Source organism: Rana temporaria, chromosome 4 (assembly GCF_905171775.1).
Source record: "Rana temporaria chromosome 4, aRanTem1.1, whole genome shotgun sequence".
In the NCBI taxonomy this organism is placed as follows: Eukaryota; Metazoa; Chordata; class Amphibia; order Anura; family Ranidae; genus Rana; species Rana temporaria.
The window spans coordinates 360,481,279-360,501,735 of NC_053492.1; the positions used below are offsets into that span (position 1 = coordinate 360,481,279).

Consider the following 20,457-nt stretch of genomic DNA (forward strand, 5'->3'; position numbering starts at 1 on the left):
TTTGGTTGTCAAATTATTTTATGAGACTCTCTGTTTGTTTATTTAAGAATCCCCCATTTTGGATTGAGCTATCTACATATAAAGCTTTACATTCCAATCTGTTAAAAGAGAGGCAAATCATTGTGGTGAGTGTCTGTCTGTGCACTTGTGTGACACATTGGAAAATGGATGCACAGAGCAATATGCTGGAAGATCATTGAACACAGTGGAGTGATTTCCTTTGGTGATTTACTTTTTTCTTTGGGACTTTTTTTGCCAGCCATACACGATACAAATCTTGTCAGGTTCAGCAGGAACTGGACGAGATTCGAACCGTTAATGGACAGGCTGAATGTACCAAGTTGATTGATGGATCCAGCCTGCTGGATTCATCTTGCTAAAAAACGCTAGCAGCTGCTACAGCTAGCATTTTTATAGCATTGATCACTGTATAAATGTGAATGGTCCCAAAATAGTTTCAAAAGTGTCCGATATGTCCGCCTCAATGTCACAGCCATGATAAAAATCGCAGATCGCCACCATTAAAAAAATTATAATAAAAATGACATAAATCTATTCCCTATTTTGTAGACAATATAACTTTTGCACAAACCAATCAATATACGCTTATTGGCCTGGATTCTCATACATTGACGCATATTTATGCCAGCATAGCGTATATAATATACGCTACGCCGACATAGCGCAGAGAGGCAAGCACCGAATTCATAAAGCACTTGCCTCCCAAACTACGCTAGGTTCCCTCGACGCAAGCCGTTGTAGGTGGAAGTGGGCGTGAGCCATGCTAATGAAGCGTGACCCCATGCAAATGATGGGCCGAGTGCCATACAAGTACTTAAAATGAACGGCACATGCGCCGTCCCGTGGACGTATCCCAGTGCGCCGTCCCATGGACGTATCTTAGTATGTGGGTCGGCGCATACTGTAGATACGACAGTGCACATTTGTACTTACGTCTGCGTATCTTGAGATACGTCAGCGTAAGTGCTTTGTGAATCCGGGCCATTGTGTTTTTTTTTTACCAAAAATATGTAGAAGAATAAACTGAGGAAAACATTGGATATTTATTATAGCAAAAAGTTAAAAAAAAAAAAAATTAAATTGTCGCTCTTTTATTGTTTATAGCGCAAAAAATAAAAATGCAGAGGTGATCAAATACCACCAAAAGAAAGCTCTATTTTTGGGGAAAAATTATCATTAATTTGGGTACAACATCACATGACCACACTATTGTCATTCAAAGTGTGACAGCACTGAAAGCTGAAAATTGGCCTGGGCAGGAAGGGGGTGAAAAAGCCCTGTATTGAAGTGATTAAGCGCGGAATAAAAATAAAAATAAAAGTTTTATTTTAGTTACATCTTAATTACTGAATGCCAGAGATTGTCAGGGGGTACAGTAAAGCATTATTACAATTTTTCTAGTGGTATTGCCCCTTAAAAGGTCCTGTGTCAGTTTAAACAAAAAAACCCTGCCTTCAGTTTTGGTAGCTTTACCGAAATGTGCAGCAGATTCAGATTTCATAATTGGCCCGCTTTTACAAATTGGCACTATTACTGTATCAAATTGAAAAATAATTATTTCCTGTTTGTAGATAACAATAATGGAAAGTAATTAAAACAAACTGTAAGTTGGTGTACATAAACAAGCATAGTGTCTGTCTCTATACGCTGTCTAGCAGCACAGTTTGCTGCTGCTACCTCCGCCTCTGTCCAGGAAACTGATGAGGAAACTGATGAGGAGACACTACTTCTGGATCAATTCCACTTTCTGACAACTGACACTGACAACAAGCAGTGGGTGGATTATATAGCCAATAGCAGGCTACCATTTGGCAATGGTTCCGCCCACTGCCAATCACAAGGGGAGCGAACCTGATGGGGAACAAGTGTCATTTTTCCCCACCAAACTGCACCCACCCAGCCCCAAAATCCTTGGCTGATGTGCTATCTATGTGACAGCTGCAGTGGTGAGAGCTTATACAGCTTATATAACTGCGTAAATTTGCTGTCCCCTCAAAATAATGTAACACACAGCCATTACAGTCTAAACCGTTGGCAACAAAAGTGAGTATACCTCTAAGTGAAAATGTCCAAATTGGGCCCAATTAGCCATTTTTTCCCCTATGTCATGTGACTTGTTAATGTTACAAGGTCTCTGGTGTGAAAGGGGAGCAGGTGTGGTAAATTTGGCGTTATCACTCTCACTCTCTCATACTGGTCACTGGAAGTTCAACATGGCACCTCATGGCAAAGAACTCCCTGAGGATCTGAAAAAATAAATTGTTGCTCTACATAAAGATGACCTAGGATATAAGAAGACTGCAAAGCCCCTGAAACTGAGCTGCAGTATGATGGCCAAGACCATATAGCGATTAACCCCTGCTTTTATACCCACCTCCATACCGGGCCTATTCTGGCACTTCTCTCCTACATGTACAAATCATCATTATTTTGCTAGAAAATTACTCAGAACCCCCAAACATCATATATATATTTTTTTTAGCAGACACCATAGGGAATACAACGGCGGTCATTGCAACTTTTTATCTTGCCCAAGCAAGCAAGGCAAGTTTCTCCATTCCCGTAGAGGAAAAAGAAAACATGCTCTCTTTTTGGCTCAACGGGATCCTCGACAGTTTCCTCGTTGAAAAATGTACACACGACAGGTTTCCTCGGCAAGAAAAAAATCACAGCAAGTTTCTTGCTGGATTTTGCCGAGAAACTCGGTCGTGTGTACGAGGCCTGAGTCTTTTTAAGAAATATCTGTATCAATGACTGAGCCATTACATGTATTAATTATAATTGGCTATATATCAGTAACTAATAAAAAAGATGTATTGACTTATCTATCTAACATCTATGATGACTTTGAGTGAAAACAAATGTGTACCCTTCATCTCAGCTGTTATTGCAGTAGGGGGGGGGGGGAGTATGAGAAACCAACAGGTGCATGTATAGAGGACAGCTGGGGACGGTACTGACAGCTGTGATGCAGAAATGTGCTGCATATTCAATGACTCATATCACAGACCCTGATGGCCATTAGACAGTCACACATATGTAAGTGTGTTTTCTTTCTTTCAGTTACATACTGTCACAACTTTGTTTTGCTGTGGCTGGTTCCGTTCTCAGTGTGACAGTTTCCAAATGATTCAAAACAAATGTAAGTCACACATTTGTGTCAGTGATAAAATCCTTTTACCATCCCACATCTAAATATTCTGTATTTCTCATACTATTGCTAAAACAAAACACTTCCTAATGCTGTACCAAGATTGATTTATTTGATATAAGACACAAATAGTACTGGGGGATTTAGCATTTATTTAAAACTAATATTTATTTACATAATATTTATTATCTAAAGTAATACCACAGTATATGCTATGATATAATATCCACAAGATAATTATACTAAAAAGTTATATTTTATTATATTCCCTTAAATTAATTCACAGCTATTTGGAAGAACAACGTTTCTTTCTAAGATATATTTATACCTACTTTTTATAGAAACTTATTATTCTCTATTTGGGACAGTATGAATATCACCTTACCAGGACAAATAACTTAAATCTTTGCCATAGAAACAAGGGGCCAGATTCACAAAAGAGATACGCCGGAGTATCTACTGATACTCCGGCGTATTTTCAAATGTGCCGCGTCGTATCTTAATTTGTGATTCACAAACAAGATACGACAGCTTTTGGCTAAGATCCGACAGGCTTACGGCTTCGTACGCCTTCGGATCTAAGGCTGCAATACTTCGGCCGTCGCTGGGTGGAGTTCGCGTCATTTTCCAGCGTCGGGTATGCAAATTAGCTTTTACGGCGATCCACGAAGCTACTCGCGTGTGTTACGTCGCCGCAAGTCGTTTTTTCCCGTCGCAAAGTTAAGGCTGCTTTTTCATGCCTTAACTTTAGACCAGCCATGTTAAAGTATGGCCGTCGTTCCCGCGTCGAATTTAAATATTTTTTTTTTCGGCGTAAGTAGGTTACGCACATCGCCATTCACAAACACGTCGGGGCGCCGTAATTTTGCGCAAAGCACGTCGGAAAATTTACTAACGGAGCATGCGCGGAACGTTTGGCGCGGGAGCGCGCCTAATTTAAATGATACACGCCCCATTTGAATTAGGCGGGCTTGCGCCGGACGGCTTTATGTTACACTGCCGCAAGTTTACAGGTAAGTGCTTTGTGAATCAGGCACTTACGCTGAAAACTTGCGGCGGTGTAACGTAAAGACGATATGTTACGCCGCCGCGATTCTTTCTGAATCTGGCCCAAGGTAACCAAAAAAACAACAAATAATTCTCAATTTTTGGTTGAGTAGATCTCCTTCTGAATGACATTGAATTCTGCATACAACTTTTTACCTCTTGACAGAGGGATATAGAGGGGATGGATGTGGAATTTATGGGAATCTGTATGTATATGGGGATCCCCAGGACTCTTGGGGGGCTTGCCTCCTTATATCCCTTCTTCCTTTCTCCCTTTTTCCCCTGCTCTCCCCTTCCCCCTTGCCCCCATTTTCCCTTTGCATGGGACGTACATGACAATGATCCAAAACACAAGGCCAAGTCAACCTTTCATTGGCTACAGCAGAATAAAGTGAAAGTTCTGAATTTACAGGAACTGGAGGCTTTTTGCCAAGAGGAATGGGCAGCTTTACCATCTGAGACGATAAAGAGCCTCATCCACAAATACCACAAAAGACTTCAAGCTGTCATTGATGTTAAAGTGGGCAATACGCAGTATTAAGAACTGGGGTATGTAAACTTTTGATCAGGGTCATTTGGGTAGTTTCTGTTGTCATTATGATTTAAAAAGAGTAAACACAGGTTGATAATAAATGGCTTCAGCCAAACACTAACCACGAGTGAAAGAAAAGTTTTTGTGTTATTATTCATATTCTCTGAAAAATAACAAAGAAATCATAAATTCTGCCAGGGTAGTTATGAGCACAACTGTATTTATATCTATACATATAGATATCTATATATATATATATATATATATATATATATATATATATATATATATATATATATATATATATATATATATATATATATATATATATATATAACTATATATCCAAACTTTGGGTGGGTTGCTTCCCTTTCTTGTTTCGGAATTTTCTGGAGAAATGTCAGGGTGGGCTCCCAATCATCCACCGATATTCAACAAAAAACGACAGAGGGACACATACTCCAATTGCAAAAACGGTTTACTGTAATCTTCAAAATCATGTCAAAAATAGCTACTGTACAGTTGCGAGCATCCCTGCTCTTCATCAAGCTAACAGTAAACCGTTTTTGCAATTGGAGTACGTGCCCCTCTGTCATTTTTTGTTATATATATATATATATCAATTTAGATATATATCTATATAGCTACATTGAGATATATATATATTACATATATATATAGATAAATATATATCTATATATCTAGATAGATAGATAGATAGATATGTATCTATATATATGTAAATATAAATATATATATATATATATATATATATATATATATATAAATTTAGATATATATCTATATAGCTACTTTGATTGATATATATAGATATAGATATATATATATATATATATATATATATATACATATATATAGATAAATATCTATCTAGATAGATAGATAGATATATCTCAATATATATATATATATATATATATATATATATATATACCATATTTATCGGTATATACCGCTCACTTTTTTGGCCTGAAATTCAGGGCAAAATCGTGGGTGCGCGATATGCGCCGATACCTGCTTCCCGCGCCGAGTTTGAATTACTGCGCCGGCATATACCGAGCGCAGTACACTCGTGTATAGTCGGGCAGGCTCGGCTTCTCTCGCAGTTACGTCCTGGACGTACAGGACGTGACCGCGAGAGGAGCCGAGCCTGCCCGACTATACACAAGTGTACTGCGCTTGGTATATGCCGGCGCAGTAGTTCAAACTCAGTGCGGGAAGCGGGGATCGAGCGGGGAGGACACCGCAGAAGGACTCCGGACCCGACGAGGAGGACACCACCGAAGCCGCAGACGGACGCCGACCCGACGAGGCCGCAGATGGACGCCGCGCAAGACACCAAAACTGTAAGTACTAAAATCTTTTTATTACAGGAATGCGGGTCCACTTTAGGGGTGCGCGCTATACGCCGGAGCGCGCAATACCCCGATAAATACGGTATATATATAGTATATTCACTTGGCAGGGATGGCTTTTTATCTGAATCCTAATCTTCTAATTATGGAAATGTTAATCAAACAAGTGCATCTTATATCAAAATTAAATAAGTTTTTAAATAACCTCAAATTTTTTCAGTTCTTCCTTTGCCACTGTATAAAGCACACAAGAAGAACTAGGTAAGGCAGCTGTCCGTTCTGAAATTTTCAGCCAGTCTTCAAAGCGCGAAAAGTCCTCCAGAAATTTCTGCCAAAGGCGCCATGTCTCTTCGATCCTAGAAGTAGAGGCAAAAATCTTTTATTACGACACATTGCTTAATGTGTACTAGAGGCCAATACCTAGTGATAACTGGTCCCGGCTACTGAATGATTTACAAGCAACAGCTGTGGCATTAAAAAAAAAAAAAACTGTGGCGGCTAGCCAGGTCATGACATTTAAACTTGATCGATGTGCAACTGCTTCTGCTGGATCAAACCAGTTGCTTTCTAGTTGAACCTCTGCAGTAAGGACTGAACAAAGGAACATTGTAAACATGCTGGAGCTGGTAGAACATGCTGAATGAATGAGACAGGTATAAATGCATGTTCCCAAACTAGAACGCAAGTATAGTAATGAATAAAGTGACAGCTGGCTTACTTTGGAGCCATATTTGTGCAGCAACACATCAGAAATCCAGACTAGCTGAAAGTTGCTGAGGTCACCCAGTATGAAACAAAAACCTGTTTTTGGTACGATTTGACATGTCAAATCAGTGGCAATTGTCGGCAATGACACCGTCCTAATCAGTGCGACGTTGCATTTGTGGCACTGCACCGATTTCAAAAAGTAGTTTCTATACTACTTTTTGCGATTTTGGGCTGCAATTTACAATGACATCAGTGCAGAAACCTGCACGGATGTCTCGGAAATTGCGTCCGCAATCAGGCTTGACATGCGGGAGTGAAATCGTGCAAGTTCAGTTGAACTCGCACAGCTTCATTCCCGCAACCCGGTGTGAACCTGGGCTGAATCTAAATTTTAGAATCCCTTAAAATGTTACTAAACCTAGGGACTTGCATTCACTATATCAGGTCTCCCACACTACACAGGACATGGAAATTGAATTATTTTAGTAAATGTAAACAGCTAAATACCTTTTCTCATCAGCAGTATACACCGTATAGCAGTCTTGTGACTTCTATCAGTGTCTGGTTAAAGCTTGTAGGAGGATCTTTCATTCTACTCTGACTGTCCTATGAGGCTGCTTAACCCCTGACCCTCTGTCTGGACAGGGCTGATTGGCCCTGTGCTGATCACATGCACCCTCCCGCATTATTGGATTTGATTGACAGCAGCAGGAGACAATGGCTGCGCTGCTATCAACCTATCCAATCAGGACCCGAGACACAGGCTGGAGCTGGTGTGCTCATTCCTGTCGCTGGAAAGACAGGGTTCAGGTAAGTAAAATGGGGGCTCTGGGGGGAGCTGCATCACAGGAGGTTTTTCACCTTAATGCATGGAATTCATTAAGGTAAAAAACCCTGAGGGTTTACAACCCCTTTAATTTGTCATGATGGTGGCTTGTGAAAGTTCTATATTGGAGCATGTTCTGGTCTGCTACTCATTTATGTTGTAAATTATATTTTAGTTTTCACTGCTTGGTGAACAATATGCTTAAATAAACTTTCCAGCCAAAATATTTTATCTAGTTTTATGCAGTGTGTGAGTAATAGAACCTCTGTCAGGTTTAATCATTGCTTGTTCCTCATTAAAGAGATTCACTCTCGATATTTACCATGGTGACCACAAATTATCACCAGAATAAATAGTGATGAAAAATATAAATATTTTTAACCAAAACAGGAATAGAGGAGGTATATTCCCATGTAACACTTGTTTTTGGTGGCATTTATCAAACATGGAATTCCCCATATCTATTGGGGGTTACCTGTAGACTTCCTATTAGGGTCTCAAGAAAATTTTCCTAAACAGGGCACAGGCAGCAACATTCAATGCTCTTTTACTTAAAAAAAAATAGTAATACAAATTAAATTTGACTGGCATTCTATTACAATTAATAATTAATAAAAAATGTTGACTTCTTTGATGACTGTAACTAATTGTCTGAGCAACTGGTTAGTATTTTGATAAAGAAAAGAAGCTAATTTTTGTTTAAATTACACCATGATTTCATAACCTGCTTTTCCCTGGACCCACATGTTTAAAAACTTACTTGAGTCTCCTCTCCATAGACATGGCACAGATGTTCCTCCACCTGCGGTCAAGACTGCGGGTGGCCTGCTGAATGGAATCGCATTCGCTGTCATTGGCACAAGCATCACAGTCATGCAGAAGTACTTCACAGAGATTTAGAACCGATGCAACTCCGGTACTGTGCTTCTCTATGTCTCTCTGGAGTTCCTGAAATAAATGCCTCAAAATGACATGGTGCCACATAGCACATTTGTTTTCTTACAATACATGCAAAACAGGATTTTTATTTAGTACTGAACCTGTGCCTATCAAGATATAAAAACACACTATACTAGACTGTAAACGTGATGCAGTTTTATTGACGTATACAAGCTGTAAGCAAAGATTAGATGCATTTAAGTTGATCTTCTAAAGGCAAATAGGCTGATAAATAGGCTGTTCTTTTTGCCAGGGAAGGTTCTCTTATGCCTCATACACACGATCGGGATTCTCGGAGGTAAAAAGTCCACAGGGAATCCCAGGGGGAAAACTGAGAACCTGCTCGGTAACTTTCCCCTTGGTTTTTCCATTGGCCGGGAATCTCGGCCATGTGTATGCTCCACCACTGTGTTTCCCATAGGGAAACTGCTGGAAAAAGACCGCCGGGAATCACGGCACGAAAAAAGAGAACATGTTCTCATTTTTCCTGCCATGATTCCCCGCAGTTTTCCTGTCGGGAAAACTGCCATGGAGCATACACACGACCAGTTTTCCCGGGCAAAAAGCTGTCATGGCAGTTTTCCCGACGGGAAAAACTGGTCGCGTGTACGAGGCATCAGTGTATGGAATGAGATGAAGCTCCACTGACTGTTATAATCCAATCATGTGCAACCGAAATCTACCTTAACATTTCCCGTCCTGCTCATCAGTAGCAGAATGTGGTGCATATAGTCTTCCCAACCTAGTATCTTCCCCAATGATGTTTTAATTTCCTAACCTGCACTAAAAAAGTGAAAGCTGGAATCTTAAGCCCAGGTTCACACTGGGTGCGATTTCCTTCGATTTGAGATGCGATTTCACATGTGAAATCGCATCTCAAATCGGCGGCATTTGCCGCCAATTGTCGGCAATGACACCGTCCTAATCGGTGCGGCGCTGCACCGATTTCAAAAAGTAGTTCCTGTACTACTTTTTGCGATTTCGGACCGCGATTTACATAGACATCTGTGCAGAAATCTGCACAGATGTCTCTTAAATCGCGGCCGAAATCGGAACTGCCGGCGGGAGTGAAATCGTGCGAGTTCAGCTGAACTCGCACGGCTTCACTCCCGCAGCCCAGTGTGAACCAGGGCTAACAGTGACTTACATAATATATTTCAGCTGAGTTTGTAATAATGTCAGTGCGTCAAATAATATCCATCATTGCTGAATACAATAGAGTACATCTTCTATACTCCTTATGGAGAAGGATAATCCGATTGCAGAAAATCACAGAAATAGAGGCTGCCATTGATAACCTTCTCCTGCAAATGTCAATTGCCTGGCTGTCTCTGTGTTCAGTACTTTCTGAAGACACTGACAAGGAACAAGCATTTAGCCAATGGGGTATGAAATCACTTGTTCCTGGTCACTGATTTACAGTAGATGGTATTAAAGACACCAAAAAAAGCATAAACAGAGGGACAGATTAACTTTAGAGGTAGGGGAATGTGCTTAAAACCTTAAATGCAACAGATGCAATAAACAGAAGGAAAGCAAACATATGGAAGTAAAATACAAAACAGTCTTAAACAGTAAGTTACTCAATACAATGTCTTACGACCAGTTCAAATCCACATAATGACTAGATTTAAGCACATAGGAATCTAGTATATTCTGAAAAGTACTTCCATCCAAAGTGTTCAACAACATGTTTGAAACTGTCAAGCTCTGTGATTCAGAATCACTTTTTAACAGAAACTTGAAAGCGGCCTCTGCCAATGTTTACTTGATTGTGCCTTAGGTACCCCCACGATTCCTTCAGTACTATTCAAGAAACTTTATTTTTACCAAGTCAAAACAAAACTGATTTATTTTTTCAAAAGCACTGCACTCTTACAATTATTATATCGATAAATAATAGATTTTACATCTTTAAAGCTGCTATAACATCAATCACATTATTCTAACATAGCAAAATATGTGTACAGCGCTTACCCCTAACTATGTGACCACAAAATAACTAAATCAACTTATATAATATATACAAATAAAGATCAAGTAAATCCATTAACGTGCCATAAAAAGTAGGTCTATATAGATCTATTGATTTATTTATTGTTTGATATCAGAAAGGGGTGATCACTGCACATCTTGTCTTCTATAAATCAAAAGTGATATTTAACCCTACTAGCTGGAAATTAGAGTTTGCAGCCATAGTCATGGCGTTCCTTCCAATAACAGTCATTATTTGTATTCCTTCCTTTCCAGGTCAACACAAGTATCTCACTTTTCTACTGCATTTATTCAATGTGTATTTAAATACTGTATACTAGACCAAGGAGAATCCAGTTAAAGCATTCTTTAAAAATTCTAAAATCCCACAAAGGTATTTGAATAAATCAGCTGTGGGAAATTCAAGCGTTGTATGGACATGGCCTTTACAATACATCATTAAATGAATGGGCATCTGTGGCAGTTTATAGATACACTTTGTACACAGTTATTCACTAATTTTTCTAATACCCCTTTCCCATGGAGTGGATTCCATTACGATCAGCAGGGAATCAGTTCCCCAATCCCTTTCTGATTAGAGCAGAGCGGGCAGTCAGGATTTAACAGACTCCTCAGTCCATTTACACCCCACTACATTCTGATCAGATCCACCTAAATGGAAGAGGAGGGACCCCCTTCTTCCATTTTTTTACCCAGAGGTAGGCGGGTGCCACCTATCTATAGGAATGCATGGACCTGCCGATTAGGTCAGCCAGAAAAACTGATCAGATCGCCCATATGAAAGGAGCCTAAGCGAAATCTTTACGAACAGCTCCTAAAAAATATACATTGCGAACTCTTAAACAGTTTCAAGAACAGTGGCATAGTCTGCAAAGCTTAGATATAAGGGATCTGGGAAGAAGAAATAAAAGTAATATTTGTAATATACTTGTACAGCTTTAACAGTGAGTCAAAGAGTAACAACAACCTCATACACTGTTATTAAGTGTGAATCCTAATAACTGTACTTTACATGCTATTAGTACTTATGAACTAGAAAAATAAGCCACACAAATATCATGCATTTCTTCCGAGTCATTTTATATTTTGCCAACATCTGTAAACTTGTATGCTCTTATTGCACAGAAAGTCAATAAATCATACAGTTAATTAATTTGTGAATACAGTGCACAAAACTGCTACTAAGGTTACATTCACACCAGCCGCTGGATTGCAACACAATGGCTGGAGTGCATTGCGGTGAAGGCAGTGCTGGTGCTCCGATCTCGGCACATCACACTTTTCTTTTTTTTTTTTTAATACAAACTTTATTGAACTGTCACATAGTGACATTTCAGAAAGTTCTGTGCAGTTACAGCGCTGCGTTGAAAAGAAGTACTGCACACAGTCATTTTTCTCAGTGCACACTGCCCACACACCACCACCACACAGTGGTGTAAACCATCCACACCAGAGACAAGACATTGTCTTGTGCTGGGGGTATGGTGGGACTGCGCTGGAATAGCCACCCAACGTAGTCCCAGCACACCTATGGATCTACTCTTAAGGTCATTACAGCCAGCTGGCTGTAGTTAGTGCATAAATGATTGGAAAATTGTGAATTACTATTTCCCGTTAAGTGTAGTAATTACTACATTTCACACAATGATAGATTCAACTGCTAAGAGGACCTTTCGTAGTCATGGATAGTTACTTCTATTGGTATGTGTTTCATTTTGAGTTACTAAACAGAAAAATGGCTTGTGTACTGAACTTACTGTAATTCAAAGGCGTAAAATCAAATGAGGAACCAAAATAACAAGTGGGTGTTATTTTAAGTCCTAAAGGCTATTCTAATGCAAATGACGGCTGAATTGATGCATATAAGCAGGTCCAGGACTAGGGGTGTGCAGAAGGGGAATCTGCCCTGGGCACAGTGGTACCATGTCAGGGGAGCACCCCGTGAAGAGTTGCTGCTACTACAATCTGAGAGAAGTATTGACAGCAGCTTTACTACTACTGTTAGCACTGAGCGGGAAGTGACAAAGCCCAATGTGGAGAGGAGGAGAGAGCTGGGAGGAGGTTCACGCTGGGCTCTTTCTCCCCTCCAGGTTTTTCCTCCTGTCACTGCCGCACTCCTCAATCGGGACTGTCACATCGGACTGAGCAGGTTTGCAGGTAAACAAACCCTGCTCAGCCCTGATCTGACAGCTACTGCAATCTCTATTGTGAGTCTCTGCGGTCACAATCCCATACCCCATACCCCTCCCTGCCGACTGCCTATCAAAAGTTTTAGAGCAGCTTCCCCCCAGGTTCCTCCTCAACTGTGAAGTGTCAAGAAGAGTAGGAGCCTGGGTGGAAGAACAATCCACAGACATCTGCAGCATTGTATGTGAGGTCTCTATGGGAGGGAGGGGGAAGTTAACTTGGTACACAACTGGAGGGGGTGGTGGGCTAAGAGTAGTGAATATTCATGCTGGAGATGCAAGTATTTGTGCTAGGAGGGAGAGGTAGAAGTGGATTAGTGATATGTGGTAGGAGGGGGGAGTGGAAGAGGGATAGAGGGGGAAATGTGTGCTATTAGAGGGGGATTGGTTAAGAGGATTTATGCAGGCAGTTGTGGGATTTGGGGGGAAGTGTGGAGGGTAATATTTTTTCTAGCAGGAAAAATGGGGGGGGGGGGATTTGTGCTGTGGAGAGATTGGGCATGTAGAGCTGGGATAGGAGATTTGTGCTGGAAGATGTTTTTTTGGGAGGGGTCTGCAATAGAAGGGGTGATTTGGGAGGGAAGCATTTGTGCTGGGAGGAAAAACTTTGGGGCCCCTTCATGACTGTGAGAGGTTGGGGCAGTGCTGAGATGCTGATAATGCATTACAGAGGTTAGAGGCATTATAAATGCATTACTGCCCCCTCAGCACTACCCCCACTTCTCACAGACACCGAGGGGTTGCCACGAGGTTGACTGTTCTTTTGCAGAACACCGACAATTGGATAGATTTATGCAGGGTTGGGGATTGCATTAGGGGGTGGAGTTTGTACTGGGAAGAGGGGGAATTTTTATTTGGGAGGTTTTGGCTTTCAATGGAAATTTATGTTAAGGAGGTAAGCGTGCAGATTAGGGGGGGAGGGGGGATGCCGTTTGTCATCTTCACCCTGGGCGCTAGGTGGCCTTTCCCAGCACTGCATATAAGCTTTTAATTGGACTTCACATCCCTTCTTTTCCAAATGTTTAAAGATGTGTTAAAGGTTATAAGGCTGTAATGTTATCAGCCACAATAATATGCTGTAGTACATATACTACTGCAGCAGTATGCCAAAAAGGTTGTAGATTTCTTTATTACAGTTCTCTATAGCACCAGAAATTAAGATCTGTTGATTGTCATGCATAGGGATGAGCTTTATGTTCAGGTCGAACATGAGTTAGACTCGAACATTGGCTGTTGGCCCGTTCGCCGAATAGCGAACAATGTGGGGTGTTTATAACAGTCCCTGCACAAAATTTTTTTTCTAAAGGAAAAAAAGTAATTTAAAACTACTCGCGGCTATAATGAATTTTTGGGTCCCGGCAATACAAATAAAAGTAATTGAAAAAAATGACAAGGGTTCTAGTATGAATATTAAGGGGAACCCCGAACCCCAAAAAATAAAAAAATGCGTTAGGGTCCCCCAAATTCCATTACCAGGCCCTTCAGGTCTGGTATTAATATTAAGGGGAACCCTGCACCAAATAAAAAAAAATGGTGTGGGGTTCCCCCCAAAAATCCATCCCAGACCCTTCAGGTCTGGGATGGATTTTAAAGGGGAACCCCATGCCTAAAAAAAAATGGCGTGGGGTTCCCCCGAAAAATCCAAACCAGACCCTTATCCAAACACGCAACCTGGCAGGCCGCAGGGGAAAAGAGGGAGCGCACCCCTCCTGAACCGTACCAGGCCACGTGCCCTCAACATGGGGACATGGGGAGGATGTCCCCATGTTGATGGGGACAAGGGCCTCATCCCCATAACCCTTGCCTGGTGGTTGTTGGGGTCTGCGGGCGGGAGGCTTATCGGAATCTGGAAGCCCCCTTTAACAAAGGGGACCTCCAGCCGCCCCCCCCCATGTGAATTGGTAACGTGGTACTTTGTACCATTTAACCCCAAAACAGTGAGAAAAAACACACACAAAATTGGGACAAGTCCTTTAATAAAAATAAAAATTCCAGCGCCGTAATCCTTCTACGAGTCCGACTCGCCAATACGAACGATACCGCCTCCATAGGAGGCTCCCGGCCGAATGACGCGCGACCCATCTGACAGCTGTTTTATAACCAAGGGCGGGGCCACCCGTGACATGGACAGGTGACCCCGTCCCCTCTGACGCAACGGGGTTCTGGTGGGTTCCCTGTGGTGTCATGGGTGACTCCGCCCCCTCTTACGTGTCACTTGCATCAGAGTGTCGGACTCGTAGTAAAGGACTTGTTCCGAGCCATCTATTGTAGTTTTTAAAATGTTGACACTTTTTTGTGAAAATGTACCCATTATCAATTCACATGTTTAGGGCATGTGGCCTGGTACGGTTTAGGAGGGGGCGCGCTCTCGTCCTCCCTTTTTTCCTGCGGCCTGCCAGGTTGCGTGCTGGGATAAGGGTTTAGTATTGATTTTTGGGGGGAACCCCACGCCATTTTTTTTATTTTGGTGCAGGGTTCCCCTTAAAATCCATACCAGACCTAAAGGGTCTGGTATGAATTTTTTGGGGGGACCCCACGCCATTTTTTTAATTTGGTACAGGGTTCCCCTTAATATCCATACCAGACCTGAAGGGCCTGTGGACTGGAGTTTGCCCTGAAAGATAGCTGGTGGTAAAAAATAAATAAAAGAAGAAGGTTACACTTCAAAACTATAAACAATAACAACAATATTCCACTCTTAGTGTCTTTAAAAAGCTCATAAAATCATAAAGAAAATACTGTTTCAGCAGACTCAGGCACCATGCATTTTAAAACATCAGCGTTGCATAGTCTGCTCTATCCATTGCAGCAGAGTTAACTATGGTAACATACCTGATAAAATGAAGACCATTGAGCTGCTTTTTCTAGTTCCATCGCTGGTGCATTGACAGCCAAGTGTGCTTGTGCACTTGGACTTCCCACGATGTGGTGCCAATGCTATTTAAGCTTTTGCTCCTGTTACCGACAGGAGTGGTGTACCATACTTATTTAGGGTTTACCTGCTGCTCATTTAGCTTCCTTTGTATCTCTTCAGAATCACTGGTTTCGTACACGATAGGTTTGGACAGCTCTGATTCTATGTGACCCAGCCATGATCTTAGGCTGCTCATGTTCTTATCCAACTGCTGTACTGCAACCAAGGTCTCCTTTAGTTTCTTCACTCTGCCAGGTAAGAATAAAATAAATCACTTAATTACTGCTTTCAATAGAATATTATTAGACCAGTCCTTTAGTTTATCAGCTGCAAAAACGTGTAACTGTAGCAATGGTAAACCATGTGACTGCTGCAGGACCTAAATACATAATACAGAACTGGAAGAACTGACAATGATCTCTCCGAGCAGAATTTTTTTTTTATAAAATAAAGACAAACACAATGCTCAAGCACCTATCAGTGTCATTACTTACCTTGCTTGAGTCATGTGTAGAAAACTGGAGGCTACTGCTTCCTCCTGGCATTGTTATTGGCCAGACAATGGTCCAGCAAGTATAATGCGTGGGCATAATACTGGATCCAGAAACAGTAGGCAATCCTCTGGCAGACGTACGTATACTAGTCAATGTAGTCAAAGTGAGATGCCACAGGACCAAGATACCTGACATTTCTTTTACTAAGCTTATCTGCCCTAAAGTTCATTTAGTATGATCGAAAATTCTTGCATATTGTTTGGAGCTGTTCATTCCACTACCATTATAAATTAAAGATCATTCGTTGTGTATCAAAGCAGACAACAATATGTCTACTGTGTAACCTAAAAATGGCAGTGAGAATGTGGTTGTAAAGCTTTGTGTTTTTTCAGCTTTTGCCGGAGAGTGCAAAACACAAAACACATTGTACTCTTCGGCCCCCCAACCCCCCCCCCCGTTTTACTTACCTGAATCCCGAACCTCCGTGGGCGCGATCCCGCTATGGTTTCCCCCAGCTTGAGGAGGCTCTTCATTGGATGATTGATAGCAGCGCAGCCATTGGCAGCCATTCGCTCCCGCTGCTGTCAATCAAATCAATGACGCGGCGCTGGGGGGCGGGGGCCACGTGATACACTTGGCGGCCAGGCCACTGTATCACACGGAAGCGCACTCGCAAGCTAACCCCCTTGGGAGAGCGCTTCCCAGAAGGGGGTTACCCCAGAAGAGGAGGAAGGGGCCACTCTGTGCAAAACTAACTGCACAGTGGAGGTAAGTATGATATGTTTGTTATTTAAAAAAAAAAAAAAACCTTTACAAACCCTTTAACTCCAATTAAACTCAAGGCGGCCATACGCGGTTTGAATTTCGAAATCATTTTCTTTTCGAAAGTCGTATCCAAGAATTTTCGTACGAATTTCGCACCGTTTGTGGGCTGCAGCAACAGCTGATTTTCATGCGGCAAACAAATTTGAGAAATCCGACATGTTGGAAATTTTTTGAAAAACAAACGATTTTCTGATCAACGATGGGAAAATCGTGCGAGAGATGTAATAGAAAAAAATAATGCGCATGTGCAAGAAAAAAATATTCCCGGAGAGAAAAGAATATTCCCGGAGAGAAAAGAATATTCCCGGAGAAAAACGAATATTCCCGGCAACATGAAGGTTTGGTCGGCCGAATTTCGAAAATCAATGGTGGCATCATCGGATCAAAAAAAAAAAAACTTTCTGATTTTGAAAAGAAAATTTGTTCGAAATTCGACCGTGTATGGCCTGCTTTAAAGGATGCACTAAGTCAGTGGTCATAAACCCTGTCCTCATGCCGCGTACACACGATCAATTTTCGGCATGAAAAAAACATTGTTTTTAAAAAATGTAATTTAAAATGATCGTGTGTGGGCTTCACATAATTTTTCGGGTTCTGAAAAGCGACAAAAAAACATGCTGCATTATTTAACAACATTTTAAACAATGTCGTTTTTCGGGTTGTAAAAAATGATCGTGTGTGGGCTAAAATAACGTTAAAAACCCGCGCATGCTCAGAAGCAAGTTATGAGACGGGAAACATGGTAAAACTACCGTTCATAATGGAGTAAGCACATTCATCACGCTGTAACAGACAGAAAAGCGTGAATCGTCATTTACTAACACGGAATCAGCTAAAGCAGCCCCAAGGGTGGCGTCATCCGCATGGAACTTCCCCTTTATAGTGCCGTCGTACGTGTTGTACGTCACCGCGCTTTTCTAGAGCATTTTTTTAAAATGATGATGTGTGGGCAACGTCGCTTTAATGATGAAGTTGGAAAAACATTGTTTTTTTTCATGACGAAAAATGATCGTGTGTAGGCGGCATCAGGGCCCACTAACAGGCCAGGTTTGCAAGATAACTGAAATACATGACAGGTGATATCATTTGCTGCTCAGTGATTGCAGCATGCTAGTCTGCATCTCCCCAAGGTAATACATAAAGGACAGGGTTAATGACCACTGCACTAAGTGACCAAAATATGGAAGACTGTAGATAACAAGTTACATCATTGTAAGTTTTACTGGAGGAGACGGCTGCATTGACATGATAACTATAAATTATACTTTCCCTGTCTTATGTGTAAGTTATGGGAATTTCTACTGAAGATCCGTGATATGCTATGATATGTGGATATGCAAGATTAATGCTTTTGTGCTTTGATTCTGCGCACAATATACCAAGTGACCAGGGAAATGTGTCCAATTAGTCTTGGATGCCAAAGCTCCTCTTATCCTCTAGCTGTCCACTAAGATCATGTTAAACTATATCAAGAATTTGTGGAACATGTGCACAAATGTCAGTTGTAGCCTCATGTGCAATTAGAATTCATACATGAAGATGTAATGTGACTCAACTAATTTAGCATGTGCCATAACAAGTATATGAAGCAGCAGGATATGTGCTCTTCTATAGAGCCTGGAAGAATTCCCCGAGGACACTGTACTGCTCTAGAAGGCACCATTATCAGTATAGTACAAAGTATGGAACAATACATATTTCACATCTCTAACGTGCCAGTTTATATTTAGATCCCTTCAGAAAAAACTCACATCTTATTGGCCTTGCAGATTAGAGCTGCTAAGAGCTAGCGGTACAAACTTTACACACGACATATTCAATCAAATGCTATTTCTTTACACAATGAATTAGAAACCCAACGGCAATATGTACTCAATTTCTTTCTCTACACCAGTGTTTCTCAACTCCAGTCCTCGAGGCGCCCCAACAGGTCATGTTTTCAGGCTCTCCATTATTTTGCACAGGTGATTTCATCAGTTTCACTGCCTTAATAAACTACCACAGCCGTTTCAACTGAGGGAAATCCTGAAAACATGACCTGTTGGTGCGCCTTGAGGACTGGAGTTGAGAAACACTGCTCTACACTTCACTAAGACACATTGCTGCAGCAGTATAAAAAATTCACAGAACACTCATTCAGTACAGACCAAAAGTTTGGACACCCCTTCTCATTCAAAGAGTTTTCTTTATTTTCTATGAAAATTGTAGATTCACACTGAAGGCATCAAAATTATGAATTAACACATGTGGAATTATACATAACAAAAAAGTGTGAGGAAGGGGTTAATTATGTTCCCTATAGTGTGTTCTAACTGAAGGGGGGGTGGGACTGACTAGGGAAAATGACAGATCGCTGTTCATACATTGTATGAACATGCGATCAGTCATTTCTCCCCCTGAAAGGACCGGGAGCTGTGTGTTTACACACACAGCTCCCGGGTTAATGCTATGTAATGAGCCATCATGGGTGCCCGGCGGTGATCGCGGCCGCGGGCATGCGCGCGGCACCAGGGGCGAGCAGGGGACGTGCGCACGCCCTAGTGGCTGAAATGCGAAATCACGTAACATTTTACGGCGGCTGGTCGGCAAGCAGTTAAACAGTTTTTTATTTAACTGGTTGCCGACCAGCCGCCGTCGTTTTACGGCAGCAGGTCGGCTCTCCTGCGCAAGAGCACGTGTATAACGTCGGCTCTCGGGCAGGCCCCTAGGGGCCCCCGACTTCCGTGATCGCCGCTGGGCACAAGCGATCGCTCGTTACAGAGCGAGGACCGGGAGCTGTGTGTGTAAACACACAGCTCCCGGTCCTGTCAGGGAGAGAAATGCTGATCTTCTGTTCATACAATGTATGAACAGAAGATCAGTCATTTCCCCTAGTGAGGCCACCCCCCCTACAGTTAGAACACACCCAGGGAACATACTTAACCCCTTCCCCGCCCCCTAGTGTTAACCCCTTCCCTGTCAGTGGCATTTTTATAGTAATCCAATGCATTTGTATAGCAATGATTGCTATAAAAATGCCAATGGTCCCAAAAATGTGTCAAAGTGTCCGAAGTGCCCGCCATAATGTCGCAGTACCGAAAAAAAATCCCCGATCGCCGCCATTACTAGTAAAAAAAAAAATATTAATAAAAATGCCATAAAAATACCCCCTATTTTGTAAACGTTATAACTTTTGCGCAAACCAATCAATAAACGCTTATTGCGATTTTTTTTTACGAAAAATATGTAGAAGAATACGTATCGGCCTAAACTGAGGAAAAAAAATGTTTTTTTTTTATATATTTTTGGGGGATATTTATTATAGCAAAAAGTAAAAAATATTCATTTTTTTTCAAAATTGTCGCTCTATTTTTGTTTATAGCGCAAAAAATAAAAACCGCAGAGGTGATCAAATACCACCAAAAGAAATCTCTATTTGTGGGGAAAAAAGGACGCCAATTTTG

General features: G+C 41.4%; 1 protein-coding gene across 3 annotated transcripts in view; it reads right to left on the reverse strand.

Moving 5' to 3' along the window:
* The window catches only part of SYNE1 (spectrin repeat containing nuclear envelope protein 1), a 595,717-nt gene that overhangs the window by 48,773 nt on the left and 526,487 nt on the right, over positions 1-20,457 (reverse strand). For all 3 annotated transcript variants that reach the window (XM_040350885.1, XM_040350884.1, XM_040350883.1), the window contains 3 exons: positions 15,781-15,943; positions 8,422-8,609; positions 6,333-6,483 (listed from right to left, as the gene is read on the reverse strand). In XM_040350885.1, the coding sequence (XP_040206819.1) occupies positions 6,333-6,483; positions 8,422-8,609; positions 15,781-15,943 (502 nt within the window). The remainder of the gene's footprint in view (positions 1-6,332; positions 6,484-8,421; positions 8,610-15,780; positions 15,944-20,457) is intronic.